Here is a 17,840-nt window from a genome sequence, read left to right as displayed (position 1 = left end):
GCCACTGTTTTGATTTGGGTGTGTAGAGCTGCTTACACTAATCTTTCTTTTTAAATACGCCGGAATTGCTGCCATTCATGTACTTTTTATTTCCAAGGTCAAAAACCAAGTAATATAATTACCATTACTCCTGTATTAAAATTCAGTGTGAATATCCCAAGTTTCTGCCACAATACCTTGGTGCAGTGAGTGTTACTACAGTAAATCCATGGTAAATGATGGCGATGTGTAGATTGAAAAGCCTTCTGATGGTCTCATTGCACACAGTGTTTCTCCTGTTTGGCTTTAAACTAGTTTGAATCACTGAGTCATTTGTGTTCATGGCTGAATTCAAGCAGTGGATCTCACAGCGCTGTTTAGTGCTCGCGTGACCGAGTAAACACATCTGCTCTAGTGAGCTCAGGCGGCCTAGTTTGAACTTTGATCCCAGCGGATAAACGGTCTGTGTGGCGCGCTTCAAATGAGTCACGCTGTATCGTTCCGCTTTTGGTGCATAAACATTATATCGAACATTTATCGAACTCTTCATATCGTTTTATCGAATTATCGCCCAGCCCTACTTAAACCGCATAAACACATTTCATTACACCAAATACACAAAATAATGTTCTTTTAGCAACATCATATGACCCCTTTAACGGTGACAAGACGATTGACAGTGCAGTTTAAACAGTGACAGAATGCAGTAATTAAGCAACAGAGCGTCTGTTAAAGATGCAGTTATGACGAAGTAGTATGTCCCAAAGCTTGCCTACTATTCTGCTACATACTCAAAAGTAAGTACTTTTTCTTCACAAAAAGAGTACATACTTTTGGGCATAGTATAAGTAGGCGAATTGGGACGCAGCGAATGTCACTGATTATAATGTGTTCTATAGAATTTTGTAGCGCCGCTCGCATCCGGTGTAGACATGGTGTAAGGTAGGCATTATGGTAATTTGCAGGTCGTGTCAAAAAGTTGTTAGCCTAGATAAATAGCTGTTTTCTGTACATTTGACTCATGTACGATCGTATTCTGTTTTGGAAGGACGTAGTATTGGGTTTTATTGAGTATGAGCAATCTAAAAGGAAACAGTTTTATGTAGTGAATTTGATTTTGCTTCTTGCAAAATTTCACATCCACAAATGCAAATATTCAAACTCTAGACCTCTCTTCTTTGTTTTTATAAAAGATTTTGAGCAATACCTTTAATTAATCCAGTTGTCTAAGAACAAAAAAGCCTTTAAAACTTTATCTATCTGTAACTCTTTTCCTATCTTTAATGACATGTAAATCTCAATTTTATTCTTTCAGTTTGTAATGTATTAACAACCCCCTTTTTCTTTCTTTTTTGTTATTATTGTTTATCTTTTTTATGTTAATGGTTGTATTATTCTATGTGTACTATTCTTGATTTTTGAGCATTAATAAAAAATTTTTTTTAAAAACATGGCAAGCAGCAAAACAGATCTGTACTTTCGCTAAAACACTGCAGAAAACAAGAATGCAGCAAGTACAGCTATTTTTAATGGGCATACATATAGGATTCCAAACGTTTGAATAAACCAGGTTTGTGACGAGACTTTTTTAGTAATATTAAACAGCATGTTAAGCATGGGAATTTTTTTGTAGATGGCAAGGAAAGCCAACTAAAACTTTGAAATTACTAGTTAACTTTGTTTTCTGCTTATGATGAGAGCATTTAGATGATTATGTACATTATGATACTTATTTAAAGCAAAATAGAAAAATATAGACTTTGATAGAAAAACCCTGAACCCCTGTAGTGTCTTTAATATCACATAGTCCTCTACCATTCATAGGTATATACATATAAAAACAAATAATAAAACATGGATCTTATGTTTTAACATTCATATCCAATTGGACTCTACTGATATATAACAAAGACTGACAAATTTAAGGGGGTCTGAATACTTTCCGTACCCACTGTATATATATATATATATATTTACTTTTGATTTTTGGGGGGTTTTTTCTTTATCTTTTACAAAGTACTACTGCTGATTTATAACTATTCCAAAAAAATATTGTCCGGACATCTGCTGAAAAGGAAATATAGAGACCGGGCCCCTTGAAACTTGAACTGAATACCCCTGCTGTAGAGCATGGTGCGATAGCAATGCCAAGATCATGGGTTCAGTTCCCAGGGAATGCATGAACTGATAACACGCACCTTCAAAGCAATGTTGAGAGTCTGCCAAATGTATCATTATATCTATTGAAATGGATTGTATGTCAGCTGAAGCACTTTTGGATAAATACAGATGATATATGTCAGATATAGACAACATTAAAGACATTTGGCGAGGTGTTGTGGGGAAAGTTTCTGCGACTGATGTCTTTTTTTGCTGTAAGATGTGGTATGAATGTAACGTAAAACTGACAGCCTCACTTGCGTGGTTTGATCTTAAAAACCACTGAAACCTGTTTTTTTTCCTCTCCGGTTGTGATGGCTTGATCTTTTCATGTAGAGCTTCCTGAAAATCCGGTGTCAAATTGGAGGCATTATGTATAATTAAAACAACACTTTTTTCAAGTATGTTTTAACACCCACTCAGCATAAAAACATAATAGTATAGTGCACTCCAATACAAAAAAAAAGTACTGTGGTAGTACCATGGTTAAGAGACGATATCAGGTGGTAAAAAAAACATGTTAGTACCACAATAATTTTTGATGCTAAAAGTGCACAGATGCATAAAAAGAAAAGAAAATGTTTGGTGTGTAGAGATTTGTGTTTGTGAAATCTCTACATGATCACTTTCCCCGTCCCCCCATTTTTATCTGTTTATCTTTCAATAAACACCACAACTCATATCGGATCAGATTTAAAACAACAACAAAAAAAATTCACTATCACCACAGACTGTTTTTTTCTATCTCGATAGTTGTTGAACCACAGGTTGTTTATACCTCTGTTTCTGTGGTTTGTACAACTCAGAATCCAGGACTGATTCACGTGTTTGCGGCACACGACGAGTGCACAAATACTATAGGGTGAAAATTGTAGGTTCTTTGTATGACAAGTGGTTGCTAAAATGTTTCACAATGATGACAACTGTCATTTGCACTGATTCTTGTTAAGAATTCAGTTCATTTTAGTAAATTGTGGTGCTTATGTATATATTATGTAAGATCTATGCTCCGTTGCATAATATTTTCCTCTATTTTTTTGTCTTCCTGCAAACAGACAACTGCGTAACACCTCCAGTGTAGATTAAATGAGCGGCACATCAGCTTTTTAAATCATAAAGTTGTTTTTTTGTTTGTTTTATTATAATACTCAACATTGGGTTTTTTCCTTAACCAAAAATAAAAGATTTTTATTTATTCTGTCTTTATTCTATTTATTCTTTTAATATTTTAAGCCTGTTTTTTTAAATACAGTTTAGAATTTTAAGATCACAATTTAAACTATATGTATCACAAGTTATGAACAGAACTGGGCATAATCTAATCCATATTCTGGAATATTAAGATTAAGGGTTTATTTGATAATAAGAAGAAGTCTTTAAATAGGCAACAATAATAATTAGAACTTAATGAAATCTCAGTCACATTTTATTGTGCCATTGACTTTTTGGCCAAAAAGATTAATTATTGATCATTTAAACATATCACATTCCATATTGCTTAAGTATGGATTAAAAATCACTGTATGTTTATGTAATATGTATTTTAAAATAAGTATCTGCCATTCTGAAATAATTCCTTTGCTGGGGAAAGAAAGGTGAGACACAAAATCAAACTTAACACAACTCGTAAAAACATTTGATCAGTTTTGTTATTTAATTTCATAGATTTTATTTGATTTTTACAGGAATATTCCAGGTTAAATATAATACTGTTTTCAGAAAATAATTTGTGAACAATTTGAAGAGTTATTAACAACGAACAAAAAAGATTTGAATATTTTTGCACTTAACAGGCATTTTTCATTCTGTGCATTTCTGTACATGTTTTTTGTATAATTTAGATACAACATGAGTTTCTGTGGTAATGGACAGGATGTCACGCATGCGGTCGAAGTATGTTGTTTTCTGTTGTTTTGAGAGTATTGTACATGGAGTATTTCTTCATTTTAATTCTTGATTTTTTTATCCAAAGTGTCATACAGGTGAGGACTAGAATCACAAGCAGTCTGTCATAAGATTCAGCAATATTTGTTGTAAGTATTAGCTAGATTAGTGCACAAGCTATAGCAGAAGTGAAATGCAGAATAGAAAGAGAACAGGTGTTGTTATTGATGTAATAATTAGCTAAATTAGTTGGCATGAAGGCTTATAAGCTCTTATTCAGATAGTGATGCTTTACAGTAGCTTGGTTGAGTATATTTAAAATTAGTTCATGCTTTAGGTATCATGAACTAACAATAAACTACTTTTTACAGCACTTATAATCTTAATGTCAATTCATACTAAACTTCGGGAAATCTACTTAAAACTATCTATAACCAATCTATCAGTATGAAGATATTTTTCTTTGTTACTTTATGGGAACTGTTGTGTTAACCAATGCTAAAATATATATTTATACATACATATATCACCATGTTTAAAAGTGATACATAATAATGTCAATATAATGGTAATGTGATGACACTTTTCCTCTGTAAGTAGCTGTAAAAAGCATGATTTGGTTTATTTTGGGTGTTACTGGTCAAGTTACAAAGTGCTTTGAATGTAGGTTGTAGTTTCTACCCACACACATGCACACACATGCACACACTTAACACCTACCTAAGACCCCTCAAACTCTCTGTCGTTGCGGTTTTGCGATTCGAGGCTGTTTTCTTGTTTTGCTTGAGTGTCAATCCCTCCCCCTTCCCTTCACCGAGACAACTGACCTTTACCAGATAAGCGCATTACGCGTCTCGCCGGCCCACCTCACACTTTGAGTTCCTGTTCTTGATACAACATCAAATGCTGAATGTTCTTAGTAAGTTTTTAGTTTTTTAAACTCTGTGTTCTCACCTGAATCATCTTGCATCATAGTACAAGACTGTTAACTGTAAGATACCAAACTGTTAACAAAAAGAAATCCTGAGGCTGTGCATGTAGCTGTGGGCATGTAAGTGAGGCTGAATTGTTGGGCAATCATTAGTGTTCATTCTAGTTTTTTCTTTCATGATGTAAAAATATAAATAAATGACCTAATGTGGATTAAAATGCCATCACATATCTTCTATTCCAGCTAAATCTGCAGAGATCACACGCACCTTAAAGAAATATTTCACCCAAAAATGAAAATGTACTCACTCTCAGGTCAGCTAAGATGTTGGTGACCATATTTGTAGAAATGTAGCATTACATCACTTGTTCACCAATGGATCCACTGCAGTGAATGGGTGCCGTCAGAATGAGAGTCCAAACAGCTGATAAAAACATCACAATAATCTGTAAGTAATCACTCCAGTGAAGGGAAAAATTGTGTTTGTAATAAACAAATACATCAAAATGTTTTAACTTAAAACGGTTGCTTCTGGCTAAAATACAAATCTTCCATCCATAATACTGCTTTCTTCAGTGAAAAAGTCTGAATCAGGAGAGAAATATCATCAGATCAAGCCCTGTTTATAAGTCCAAACAGTTCATAAACAAATATGTTGGTGCATTTTGAGATGAGAGGACAACAGGTGATTTCTCTGGACTGGAGGTAGTGTTATTCTGGATTATAGACTCGTATTTAGGCTAAAATCATAAGATTGATTTATTTATTTGTGAACATCCCCGAAATCTAAGCATACAGTGTGCAAACCCCTTGAATCCACTTGAAACCTTGTTTGATACAATGTGCAAACATCATTGACGTGTGGTATTCTAATATTGGACAAATGTTGCCGCATCCATTAGCAAATTTGCTCATGCACACATGAAGTATTGCTAAGTTTCTAAATAAATATTTTATACATTCTAAATTACATGCATACTTATAAAAGATGATAAAAACACAGATGCTTTTCCCTCAGTTAATTTTTTCGATATAATTTTGGATATCCTTACACTTCAGCAGAGCCCTTTTGTCAAGTGCATGTGTATTCTTGCATGCATATATGCATGTTTATGTGTAGTGTATGTGTGTGTGTAGTCTGTGGGTAAAAAAAGCTTGTATGAAACAGGATGTGGTCTTCATCAAACTTTTGTGCTCTGAGCACAGCTCAGGCACCGTGTTGAGCCCAGCTTGGGGCCCAGGTGGTTAATATTTACTCTCATCAGAATCCAAGAAATTCAGTCTTTCCAGGCCTTCCCAATAACTTGTAACAATCTACGCTTGCTCAAAAATCAAACTTCAGACTGTCACAAAACTATGCATACTCAAAGGCAGAACAATACAACATATAAATAATAATAATAAAGAAGAATAACACTTGCATCAACGTTTCGAGCCCATCTTATTTATCTTCTGCCCTTTGGCCTTTTGATTTAATGTTTAATTCTTTGTAAACTTGTCAGCAGACTCTGTGGTTACTCAGTCATATAACGAGAAGAGAGGAAGAAAATGCAATTGTCAAAAGAGAGAGAGAGTTCAGATGAGTAACAGAAAGGAAGGAGTAGAGTGTTAGAGAAAGAGATCCTTCTGACAGATGGAGGTAGAAGGGGAGGGGCAGAGAGAGCGAGAGCGGTAAAGGGAGGAGGATGAAGGGTTGGGGGTCAGGTAGACAGAGAGACAGACCTCAGCATCCATGGTGCCTGCGCAGACAGCTGTTTAACACACAGCTGAAAGTGAAGGGTAAGTCTTATACTTCCAATATTAAATAACTGCTGAGCTGAGCAATGATGTATTGTGTCTGATTACGTAAAAAAAATTACGTAATGTCATGTATACTGACCCTAAAATGGGTTTGAACACTTAAGCCGCTATAAAAAATGAATGCCATTGCATGTCAAACCAAGCAGCATTTATTTCAAATAAACATTTCACAAGAAGGGAATTTGTTAGGTTTTAAATGATAAATCAATAGATATACCGTTGAAGACTCAATGTGTTGTGACATTTTGTTGTTCTAAATCATTCTGGAAGAAGATGAGAACCGACTTCATCTGCTAAAAATCACCCTGCTGCTTAAAAGTAATCGCAAAATGACTCAAGAAGTGAGTAGAAAGGTAGTTCTGAGAAATATTCTAGCATCATTTATTCCTAAATGCCACTTTTACCCAGATATTTTGTTGTCTGATGCAACAACCTAAATTTTAAAGAGTGACTTCAGGGTCTAGATACTTTCCGGTCACTGTATGGGTTGATTATTAGTCGTCAGTCGTTAGTAAATAAATGAGTGGTGAATACTCATTACGCTTTGATATGTACATACACTTGGAATGTACAGGTTGGTTCGTATTAATCTTCAGGTGCTCTTAAGAATAACCCAAAAGCTAGGAAATGCTGAAGCGCTTGTGAAACCGAGAGTGTGAACCATATGTTTGCACCGATCACTCAGATTAGGAGTTGAGGTTCAAACTTGTGTGTCAAATAACCCATATTCAAATTACTCATCGCTCACTTTTAAAAGTGTTAAAGTAAAACCACACCATCAGTGTTTGCTGTAGAGTGTCCTGTCACTGTTTGATATCTCTCATCGCTTTGGCCATTGGTATACATGTACGCCTTTTTACAAGAAGTCACCTTACGGTTACAGCTAAGGGTTTCTGTTGTTGTCTGTGGGTGTCGTTTTGTAGTGTAAGTGGAAATTGCCTGTATACAGGTTGACCACCCACTCACAAAGAGGGGCGCGCTGTTGACAATGGCCCACTCAGCAAAAGATCCAAAGGTAACTTGCGTCATATACGCACATCTAAAATTCATCTTTAGTTGACATGAACTAAGAAAAGTTCATGTCAAGAATTTGCAATGGAATTCAATATGCGTGCTCTGCAGTTTACCGTTTTCTTTGGGCAACATCCTGTCAAGTAGAAAGCCACAGCAATGCCATTTAAAAGTGAAAGTCTGAATTTTAAAAATTAAAGATCCTCTGGCTGACTGGCTGATTGCATTTTTATGCAAAAATGCAACATAAACCAGTCAACGAATATGTACAAACATTAAGAATCACTTGAAGGGAAATATAACCCTAAAATGAAATTCTGTCATAATTTACTCATCCTCATGTCGTTCTAAACATTTTGCAACTTTTTGTCATTCTAGTTCAAAACATCATCTTCCTCATGGGCAGCGCCGACATATAGCGCTGTTACGTTTCGGGCGTCCCGAGTTTGAGTCCCGGCTTGCGGACCTTTCCCGATCCTTCTCTCTCCTACTTCCCTTCCTATCTAATAACAGTCCTATCACAATAAAGCATAAATGCCAAAAATAAATCTTTTAAAAAAAAAAGTAAGAAAGAAAATTGTACAGGTTTTGAACAGTATGAGATTATAAAAGCCTGTTTAAGCCAGGAAAAAAAAAATTAAAAAGGTAACGGCGACCTTTTATCTCATAATTCTGACTTTTTTCTCATAATATGAATTTATATCTCACAATCAGTATTTTTTTTGTTTTGTTTTTGCAATTTTGTGAAAAATTTTGTTAGAATTGCGAGATATAAACTTGCAATCCTGAGAAGAAAAATCTGAATTCTGAGATTTAAAAAAAAAGTTGCAATTATTACAAAAAACAAAATGCGAGATGTAAACTCAGGAGTCAGAATTGTGATATAGAAACTTCGAGTTGTGAGGAAAATAGTCAGAATTCAGAGTTGCGCGAAACAAAGTCTGAATTGTGAAATATAAACCCAGAACTGCTAGGATTACCTTCGGAATAGGCTTCCATATGAGGGTGAATAAACAATGACATAATTTACATTAAACTAACATTAAAGGAACAGTTCATTCAAAAATGATAGTTTAGTCTCATTTTTTCCAGATTTCAGAAGTTAATGGCTACCGTCAGCTGTTTGGTTACCAGCATTCTTCAAAATATCTTCTTTTGTGTTCATTAGAAAAAGAAACTCATACAGGTTTGGAACAACATGAGGGTGAGAAAATGAGGACAGAATTTTCATTTTTGGGTGAACTATCCCTTTAAACTTCAATGCAAGGCTTGTTCACGCCAAACTATAACAATAACAACAACTAGGCTACTGGCAGCCAATCGGAGCTAAAGCATTTCAAGAGTTAGGAGACATAGGCCTAAAAGCGTGCGCTATACTAAATGGATAAAATATTATTCTTTCATTGCATAGATTGGATTGTTTTACCATCCCAGTTCAGTGTGACTAACTTAGTCTTCCTTCCCAGGAGCAATATGGTCTATTTTGTGCATTTCTATATGTGTCACTTTCAGCCACAGGTACATTTGCGGTCACGCACTTAGTCATATCTCCATAGCGACAGCTTGTGACCTCATAGCACTTTGCAACTGAGTTATTAACAGATCATCTGATTACCGTACTAGATATGATCATAGAAATTGATATCTAGACAATAGATTAAGACAACCACCGTCGTGCTGCATTGAAACCAAGTGTTAACCTCATGCTCTTGTAAATAAAGGTTCCAAAAGGGGATTTTCACAGTGAAAGATGCCATAGAAGCACCATTTGATTCCCTAAAGAATCTTTCACTGAAGAGTTCTTAAAAGAGCAATTTAATCATCTAAAGAACATTTTTCCACTATAAAGAATCTTTTGTGCAGTAGGAAGGTTCCATGGATGTAAAAGGTTCTTCACAGAAGAATAGATGCCAAATAACTTTTAAAGGGGTCATATGATGCAATTTCATGTTTTCCTTTCTCTTTGGAGTGTTACAAGCTCTTGGTGCATAAAGAAGATCTGTAAAGTTGCAAAGACTAAAGTCTCAAATCCAAAGAGATATACTTTATAAAAGTTAAGAGTCAGCCACGCCTACCTAAAACGGCTTGTTCTAACACGCCCCCACATATCTACCTCACTATGTGGAAATATTAGCATAATGCCGCCCAAATGTGCACGCAAAGAAAGAAGTCACATCACAGGAGAGTGAACTGTCTGTCAGAAATCATAGCACGTCAGCTGTCTTAACCGCGGCTTGTGTACTGCATCATCACTGTGTCTGTCACGTGACTCTGTTGCCCTTTTGGACTTGAACTGATGGTAAAACTAACTTTACGTCTTGATATTTACTTTGAAAGCTGACGCTCGCGATTATATATAATTATATATATAAATATATATATTATCTATAACTGAACTCACACCTGTAAATTTTCAGGATTCACAACCGCATTCTCAGAACACACATGCTGTGTGAACGGAACAGGCCTGAACAACTAGTTGTCCGTCACATAATACAGTGGGAGAGAGACCCGCTTTGCTGCAAAAACGTGCGTCTACCATGTATTGCATGCTTTCATGAATGGTTTCAGTAACTTACAGTAACGGAGAAATGAGCTGTGTGTCATCTGAAAGTTTTCTGAAAATTCAGTCAGTTTTGTGTTCTGCTCACGACTCAAATGATCTCTCTCTATACTTATGGATGGGAGAAACTGCAACGTGCAAATTGGCGAAATAGTCCCACAATGTGATTTTCTGGATTTTTTTTTCTCATTTTGTCTCTCATAGTTGAGGTATACCTATGATGAAAATTACAGGCCTCTCTCATCTTTTTAAGTGGGAGAACTTGCACAATTGGTGGCTGACTAAATACTTTTTTGCCCCACTGTAAATGAAAGGGCCAATCGCTGATTGGTAAAGTCACTGACAAATCGCTGATTGTGTCAATGCAGCAGCCGTTAGAAGCTCCGGTTCCCACAGAAACCTGAGGCTAGGGCTGCGTTCAGCCCCGACAAAATGGTGCAAAACGTTTTTTAAACGGAAACGGTGGTGCGTTGAACACCCTGTTCTGATGAGGCAAGAGTTGCAACTTTGGCCGCTGAGAAAGCCATTCTTCGGAGCCTGATGAAATCGGTATAAATAGGTTTAATACTGCAAAATACACTCAATGTTACAGTCACTGCCCTTGCCGTCCAGAATAAAAGAGAACATCCCAATAGAGTGAAGGGATTTGTGGAAACTGTGGTTCCTAATATTGTGATCCAACATTTGCCTCGCATTTCAGGTGAAGGATAATCCACTTTTTACCTCCGAGACTGTGTTATGATCTATATGACCTTATTATTTTTATTGTGAGTATTAGGCTTATCATTATTGCTGATCACTGTTGTTGTGCTATGATATTGTCATATTTACCATTATATAATCAGAGGAATATACGTTTTTGAAAGTGTCACTCCACAATGCAATAGCAAAATATATAAATATGTATAGTATTTTTATGTTACATTAATCAGTGTCTAGCAAGAAAAGGATGGACCAGACGACATTGCAATTACTAAATGATATTTAGACAGACTTAAAGAAGTTCCAGATCTATACTTGTGCTCTTATTATTTCAGTTATTGTGCCTTTAATGTAAATAAACGTGCAAACAATATACTTGCTCTTGTGAATTTATTTTGATGTTAATTACATTGTGCGAGCTGTCTCTTTAATATCGCTTAATATGTTGCTGCTGATTGGGCTGACATTTTTGACACACCCACCAAACAAGAGAAAATGTATCTCAAACCCGTATGCACACCGTTTCCAGGAAACATGCCGTTCAACCCGGAAACCGTAGCAAAACGTAGCGCACCGGTTTGAGCTTGAACTTGCCCCAGGCCTGGGACACACTAGACGATTTTCAAATCTTAATCGATTTTAAAACCATAGGAGACCACATGAAGACACTTCAACCGATTTTTAGCCTTATAATCCTCTGAACGCACACACTAGATGATTCGACCAGACCACGAGACCACACACTTGATGATTGTTGGAACGATTTCACAGTGACACTTGATATCACGGACACTCACGAGATCAAACATTACTAGAGAAGAAAAACAAATAGAGGACAATCAACCTTGTCAGCTGTCTCTCCTGCCGCGCGTTCTGTTTCACAGTGAAAGACAAATTATAAAAAAAGAATATGGGTGATGTTCTCTGCTTTCATGGCATGTTTGTGGCTACCAAATTTCAGCTATATAAGCACGCAACATCCGGTAGACGCTTGCTCGCTCTCATTGGCTATCACAGGTATCACATCAGAGGCAGCCAGATCAAGAGTCCTAAATATCAGACATGTTTGATATTTACGATTTGAGTTTGGGGATGCTCCGTCTCGATCGGGAGCAGATAAATAATCGTAATGACACCACACAATAGAGGATTTTTTGGACAATCCTGGTAAAAATCGGGCTTAAAATCGTCTAGTGTGTGGCGAGCCTAATGCACATGCGCCATCTTAAGCGCGATATCATTGGCCATGCACATTGGCTGGTCTAGCCTGAGAAATAAGCTTTTTTTAACGCTATTTGAGCATAAGAAACAACATTCATGGGGCAGTTCATTTCAGATTTTGTTGCTGATTTGAAATATGTAATTTAATTGTGACTTCAGCGAGCAGTTTTTGAGATTTCAGGATTTCCCCCATTCATTTAGATAGGACTTGGTCTTGTTTGAGCTGTCCAGAGGCGTTGCAAATACAGTATGGGCGCCGAGTGAACAGACTTTCCTTGAAAGTGACTTTGGTTGCTGTGTGAACGGGACATTTCGAGACTCACTTCTGTAAAGTAAATGCGGTTGTCAATCCCAAAATCTGAGTGTGAACGTAGCCTAAGAGATTTTTAGAAGCCAGATTTAAAGTGAATATGCTTAGCCTACCATGAATTGCACTTATGGAGTGTGCATCAGGCCTTCTGATTAAATATTGAGTGTTGTTACCTATAAGGTATATTTTGAGTGAAGGGATTTGTGGAAACTGTGGTTCCTAATATTGTGATCCAACATTTGCCTCGCATTTCAGGTGAAGGATAATCCACTTTTTACCTCCGAGACTATCTATATGTCTATATGACCTTATTATTTTTATTGTGAGTATTAGGCTTATCATTATTGCTGATCACTGTTGTTGTGCTGTCATATTTAAATCAGTGTCTAGCAAGAAAAGGATGGACCAGACGACATTGCAATTACTAAATGATATTTAGACAGACTTAAAGAAGTTCCAGATCTATACTTGTGCTCTTATTATTTCAGTTATTGTGCCTTTAATGTAAATAAACGTGCAAACAATATACTTGCTCTTGTGAATTTATTTTGATGTTAATTACATTGTGCGAGCTGTCTCTTTAATATCGCTTAATATGTTGCTGCTGATTGGGCTGACATTTTTGACACACCCACCAAACAAGAGAAAATGTATCTCAAACCCGTATGCACACCGTTTCCAGGAAACATGCCGTTCAACCCGGAAACCGTAGCAAAACGTAGCGCACCGGTTTGAGCTTGAACTTGCCCCAGGCCTGGGACACACTAGACGATTTTCAAATCTTAATCGATTTTAAAACCATAGGAGACCACATGAAGACACTTCAACCGATTTTTAGCCTTATAATCCTCTGAACGCACACACTAGATGATTCGACCAGACCACGAGACCACACACTTGATGATTGTTGGAACGATTTCACAGTGACACTTGATATCACGGACACTCACGAGATCAAACATTACTAGAGAAGAAAAACAAATAGAGGACAATCAACCTTGTCAGCTGTCTCTCCTGCCGCGCGTTCTGTTTCACAGTGAAAGACAAATTATAAAAAAAGAATATGGGTGATGTTCTCTGCTTTCATGGCATGTTTGTGGCTACCAAATTTCAGCTATATAAGCACGCAACATCCGGTAGACGCTTGCTCGCTCTCATTGGCTATCACAGGTATCACATCAGAGGCAGCCAGATCAAGAGTCCTAAATATCAGACATGTTTGATATTTACGATTTGAGTTTGGGGATGCTCCGTCTCGATCGGGAGCAGATAAATAATCGTAATGACACCACACAATAGAGGATTTTTTGGACAATCCTGGTAAAAATCGGGCTTAAAATCGTCTAGTGTGTGGCGAGCCTAATGCACATGCGCCATCTTAAGCGCGATATCATTGGCCATGCACATTGGCTGGTCTAGCCTGAGAAATAAGCTTTTTTTAACGCTATTTGAGCATAAGAAACAACATTCATGGGGCAGTTCATTTCAGATTTTGTTGCTGATTTGAAATATGTAATTTAATTGTGACTTCAGCGAGCAGTTTTTGAGATTTCAGGATTTCCCCCATTCATTTAGATAGGACTTGGTCTTGTTTGAGCTGTCCAGAGGCGTTGCAAATACAGTATGGGCGCCGAGTGAACAGACTTTCCTTGAAAGTGACTTTGGTTGCTGTGTGAACGGGACATTTCGAGACTCACTTCTGTAAAGTAAATGCGGTTGTCAATCCCAAAATCTGAGTGTGAACGTAGCCTAAGAGATTTTTAGAAGCCAGATTTAAAGTGAATATGCTTAGCCTACCATGAATTGCACTTATGGAGTGTGCATCAGGCCTTCTGATTAAATATTGAGTGTTGTTACCTATAAGGTATATTTTTAAGTGTTCAGTCACACAAAAATTGAAATTGTCATCATTTCCTCATCCTCATGTCATTCCGGACCTGTATGGTTTTATTTTCTGCAGAATGTCCAAGCTAATCACGTATGTACAATGATGAAAGCTTTTGAGCTCCAAAAAAAAAGATTATTCTGCATACAAAAAGATATATTATATAGCTTCAATACACTTATATAGCACACATGGACAAAATGTTGTTGCTTTTTTGTCATTTCTGAGCTTGACAGTTCTGTCCCTATTCACTTTTATTGTTTAGAACATGGGTGAACTATTCCTTTATTTTTATTTAATTTTTTAAAGAATTATGTTTTGCGTTTGTGTTTAAGATCCAAGGAGTGATGAAGGGTTACTGGTATACCTCTCTCTTAATATTCATCATATTTTATGGAACCGGCCAGTGCAGGAACACGCAAACAGGTAACTATAGCAAACACAGAACGTCCCCCTAACATTAATATAAGGTTCCCGTTTAGATATGATATCTGTACCACCATAAAATAATGTTCCCAGAATGTTCTGAGAACCAATTAATAATAGTTTGGTGTGTTTATGTCCATCTATTTTGTAGGAACTTTGTTTGCCCATTTCGTACCGTTATAAAAATTGAAAAACAAAACATAGGGCCTATGTCTTCTAATCTCTTATTATGTTTGTCTTTTGGTTCAACCATAAACAGCAGGTCTGACCTGTGTGAACGACTATGTGAACAACATTTCTTGTGTGTGGTGGAACTTTACAGATTTCTCTGACCAGCGATGTGTGCTTGCGGGAAAATGTGACACAAAAAGGTTTGAGGTTTTAGTTTCAAGTCTCAGGATGGACAGTTTTAACACTGATAAATAAACCTTTTCAAATCTGAATTGAATTGATATGTGTTTGTAGATGTGTTTATAGATTATGTGAACTGGTGCCACTGAGCAATCAATCACATTCTAAGAGAAGTTGTTCTTTAAGCTTTGACACACCTGTAAGTAGAAATGGATGAGATTTATGTTAACTTTCTATTCACCTGAGTTGATTAACACATTCTCTTCTTACATTCCCCTTTCTTTAACACAGATTTTTTTTTTCCTCAACCAATTCTGGTTGAATGTAACCTGTAATGGATATGTCATCACTAAACTGCATTATCAGCCTAGCCGACACAGTAAGTAGAATTAATTCTGCTATTAGTGGGTTGCATATATGTTTAAAGCAGCACTAGGCTATGTAACTTTTTCTGTGTTCAAAATTTGCAAAATGTATATAATGAGCGAGTACATCATGAATTAATCTCCCAAACGGCGTTTTTGTCTTATTCCGAGTCACTACGGTACACTTATAAGTACTTATATTTGGACTATTGTAGCCTGGTCGGGTCGTCGCCGCTGCGGAGTAACACATACCTGCGTGAATCGCCATAGACATAAACTTAGAGAAGTAGCTCCGGTTGGAATGTTCTTCCGCGGGATGTGTGCAGTTCTGTTTATTAACCGCTAGAACGCAAAAAGTTACATAGTCCTGCTTTAAAATGGCAGGTCAATTTAAAAATAAAACACACACATATACATCACAGTAAAATAAAAATTTGCACGGAAATTTATTTTTATGGTTGAATGTGCAAAACACTACCATCAAAATACAAAATAATTCATTTGAATATAAGGGCATTTTAAAAGTGGGTAAGAATCAAGTTTTTATTTGAAACGTTAAATTCTAGGATTGGAATAAAGGACAAAATATAAATTACCGCCAAAAATAAATGATGCCAATGTGTTTAACCAATCTGGGTTAATCACATAGCTTACTAGCCAATACTACAACAAAAGATCATAGAAGACAACCAAGTGAAAAAAAGAAAAGAAAAAAAATCTGTTCTCATCCAACAAACACAGTATGCAAATAACTTTGCTTTGAAGAAGCATTAGAGCTGCAGTAATTTGCCTTGATAATGGTCTTTTAAATCCTTGGCACAATTAGACAAACCTTTCGATACCTTTTACACAAAACATGGCATTTCGGAGATAAACTTAGTCAAAATCTATACTAGTTAACCTCTTTTTGTACTTTTGCTATGATTACTCCTCAGCGAGTCTGTTTGGTGATGCAACAGGGGAAATACACACTCTGACCAACTTTAAACTAGTATTGTTTACATTTAGGTATTAACTTACATCACACTCAAAGTGTACATCAACTGTTCCTGCATTCCTTATGAATTAAACCCGTGCCTTTGCTGTTGCTAGCACCATGCTCGTTTTAAATGTTCTTCATGGGTTTTGTTTTTTATTTTTGTTTTTACATGACAGTTAAGACCCAACCCCCAGATATGCCCACTGTAAGTGGGGACAAAATAACTTGGAGTAAAGGCAGTAACTTTCCAGAAGCCATAAAATTGTATGACTTTCAGCTGCAGTTTAAAGCCTTACATACAAGCTGGGAGGTAAGCAAACAGTTTGTTTGACTGACATGTTTTCTTTAACATCTGCCTAATTAATTAATCAAATAAAATCGTATGTATTTAAATCTTCAGTAAGCTGCTCACGGTGACTCTGCAAGTCAAATGCAGCATAATTTTGAGTGTTATTTTTCTGAGTTTGTGTTCATGTATGATTGCATATTTTTGCATGCTTCTGTGCTGTAGACGGCAGCACATAGGAATGTCACTCAGGAAAATGACGTGCTGCTGGACCATAATAAACTGACTGTAGGAGAGGAGTACCAGGCCAGGGTGCGTGTGAAGCCTGTTGAGCCCATTAATGATGGTTATTTTCGGGGGGAATGGAGCGAATGGAGTCCTGCTGCGTCCTGGAGATCTGAGATTGGAAAGCCACCAGTGAAATCAGGGGATGATGTATCTCCACCAGGTGGGCCTTTTGCCAGCCCAATAATATAATAATATTTGTCTGTGAGATAAGATGATCATATATTTCATGACAGCAATTTTTTCTTTTTTGCTTTAGTGCCTGATAATATGCGTATTGTTCTGATCATTGGAGTCCACATATTGCTTGTTCTTGCTGGTCTTTGTTTGGTCATCTATAAGGCAAAGAAAAGCAAACGGTCAGTATTACATATGATATATGTATATATATATTATATTTATTCATTTTGTTATTTATATTTCAACAAATTAATGAAATCACACAAATCTGAGTTCCAAAATTTGGTAACAGAGTTGCAAAAATTCTACAGAACATGAGCAAAAAATATTGTATAAATATTTAGTTTGAACTCCTGAGGTGGATGAAACAACTTTTTCTGAAGGTTAAAGCCTTGTTATTGACCCTTTGATGGAGTGGAACACTTGACCTCATTTTTTAAGACGTTCAAGGCCTAGAAATTGCTGTGTGTGTGTGTGTGTGTGTGTGTGTGTGTGTGTGTGTGTGTGTGTGTGTGTGTGTGT

At 36.5% G+C, this 17,840-nt stretch overlaps 1 protein-coding gene across 1 annotated transcript in view; it reads left to right on the top strand.

Moving 5' to 3' along the window:
- The first annotated feature begins 6,645 nt into the window (after nt 1-6,645).
- The window catches only part of LOC107583317 (interleukin-2 receptor subunit beta-like), a 12,653-nt gene continuing 1,458 nt past the window's right edge, over nt 6,646-17,840 (top strand). The window contains exons 1-8 of the mRNA XM_016269494.1: nt 6,646-6,733; nt 14,782-14,872; nt 15,132-15,243; nt 15,338-15,422; nt 15,515-15,602; nt 16,744-16,877; nt 17,079-17,301; nt 17,398-17,497. Coding sequence (XP_016124980.1) covers nt 14,794-14,872; nt 15,132-15,243; nt 15,338-15,422; nt 15,515-15,602; nt 16,744-16,877; nt 17,079-17,301; nt 17,398-17,497 — 821 coding nt within the window. The 5' untranslated portion in view covers nt 6,646-6,733; nt 14,782-14,793. The remainder of the gene's footprint in view (nt 6,734-14,781; nt 14,873-15,131; nt 15,244-15,337; nt 15,423-15,514; nt 15,603-16,743; nt 16,878-17,078; nt 17,302-17,397; nt 17,498-17,840) is intronic.

This window comes from Sinocyclocheilus grahami, unplaced genomic scaffold (assembly GCF_001515645.1).
Source record: "Sinocyclocheilus grahami isolate Dianchi unplaced genomic scaffold, SAMN03320097.WGS_v1.1 scaffold52.1, whole genome shotgun sequence".
Classification (NCBI taxonomy): Eukaryota; Metazoa; Chordata; class Actinopteri; order Cypriniformes; family Cyprinidae; genus Sinocyclocheilus; species Sinocyclocheilus grahami.
This window is presented reverse-complemented; position numbering and strand designations above follow the sequence as displayed.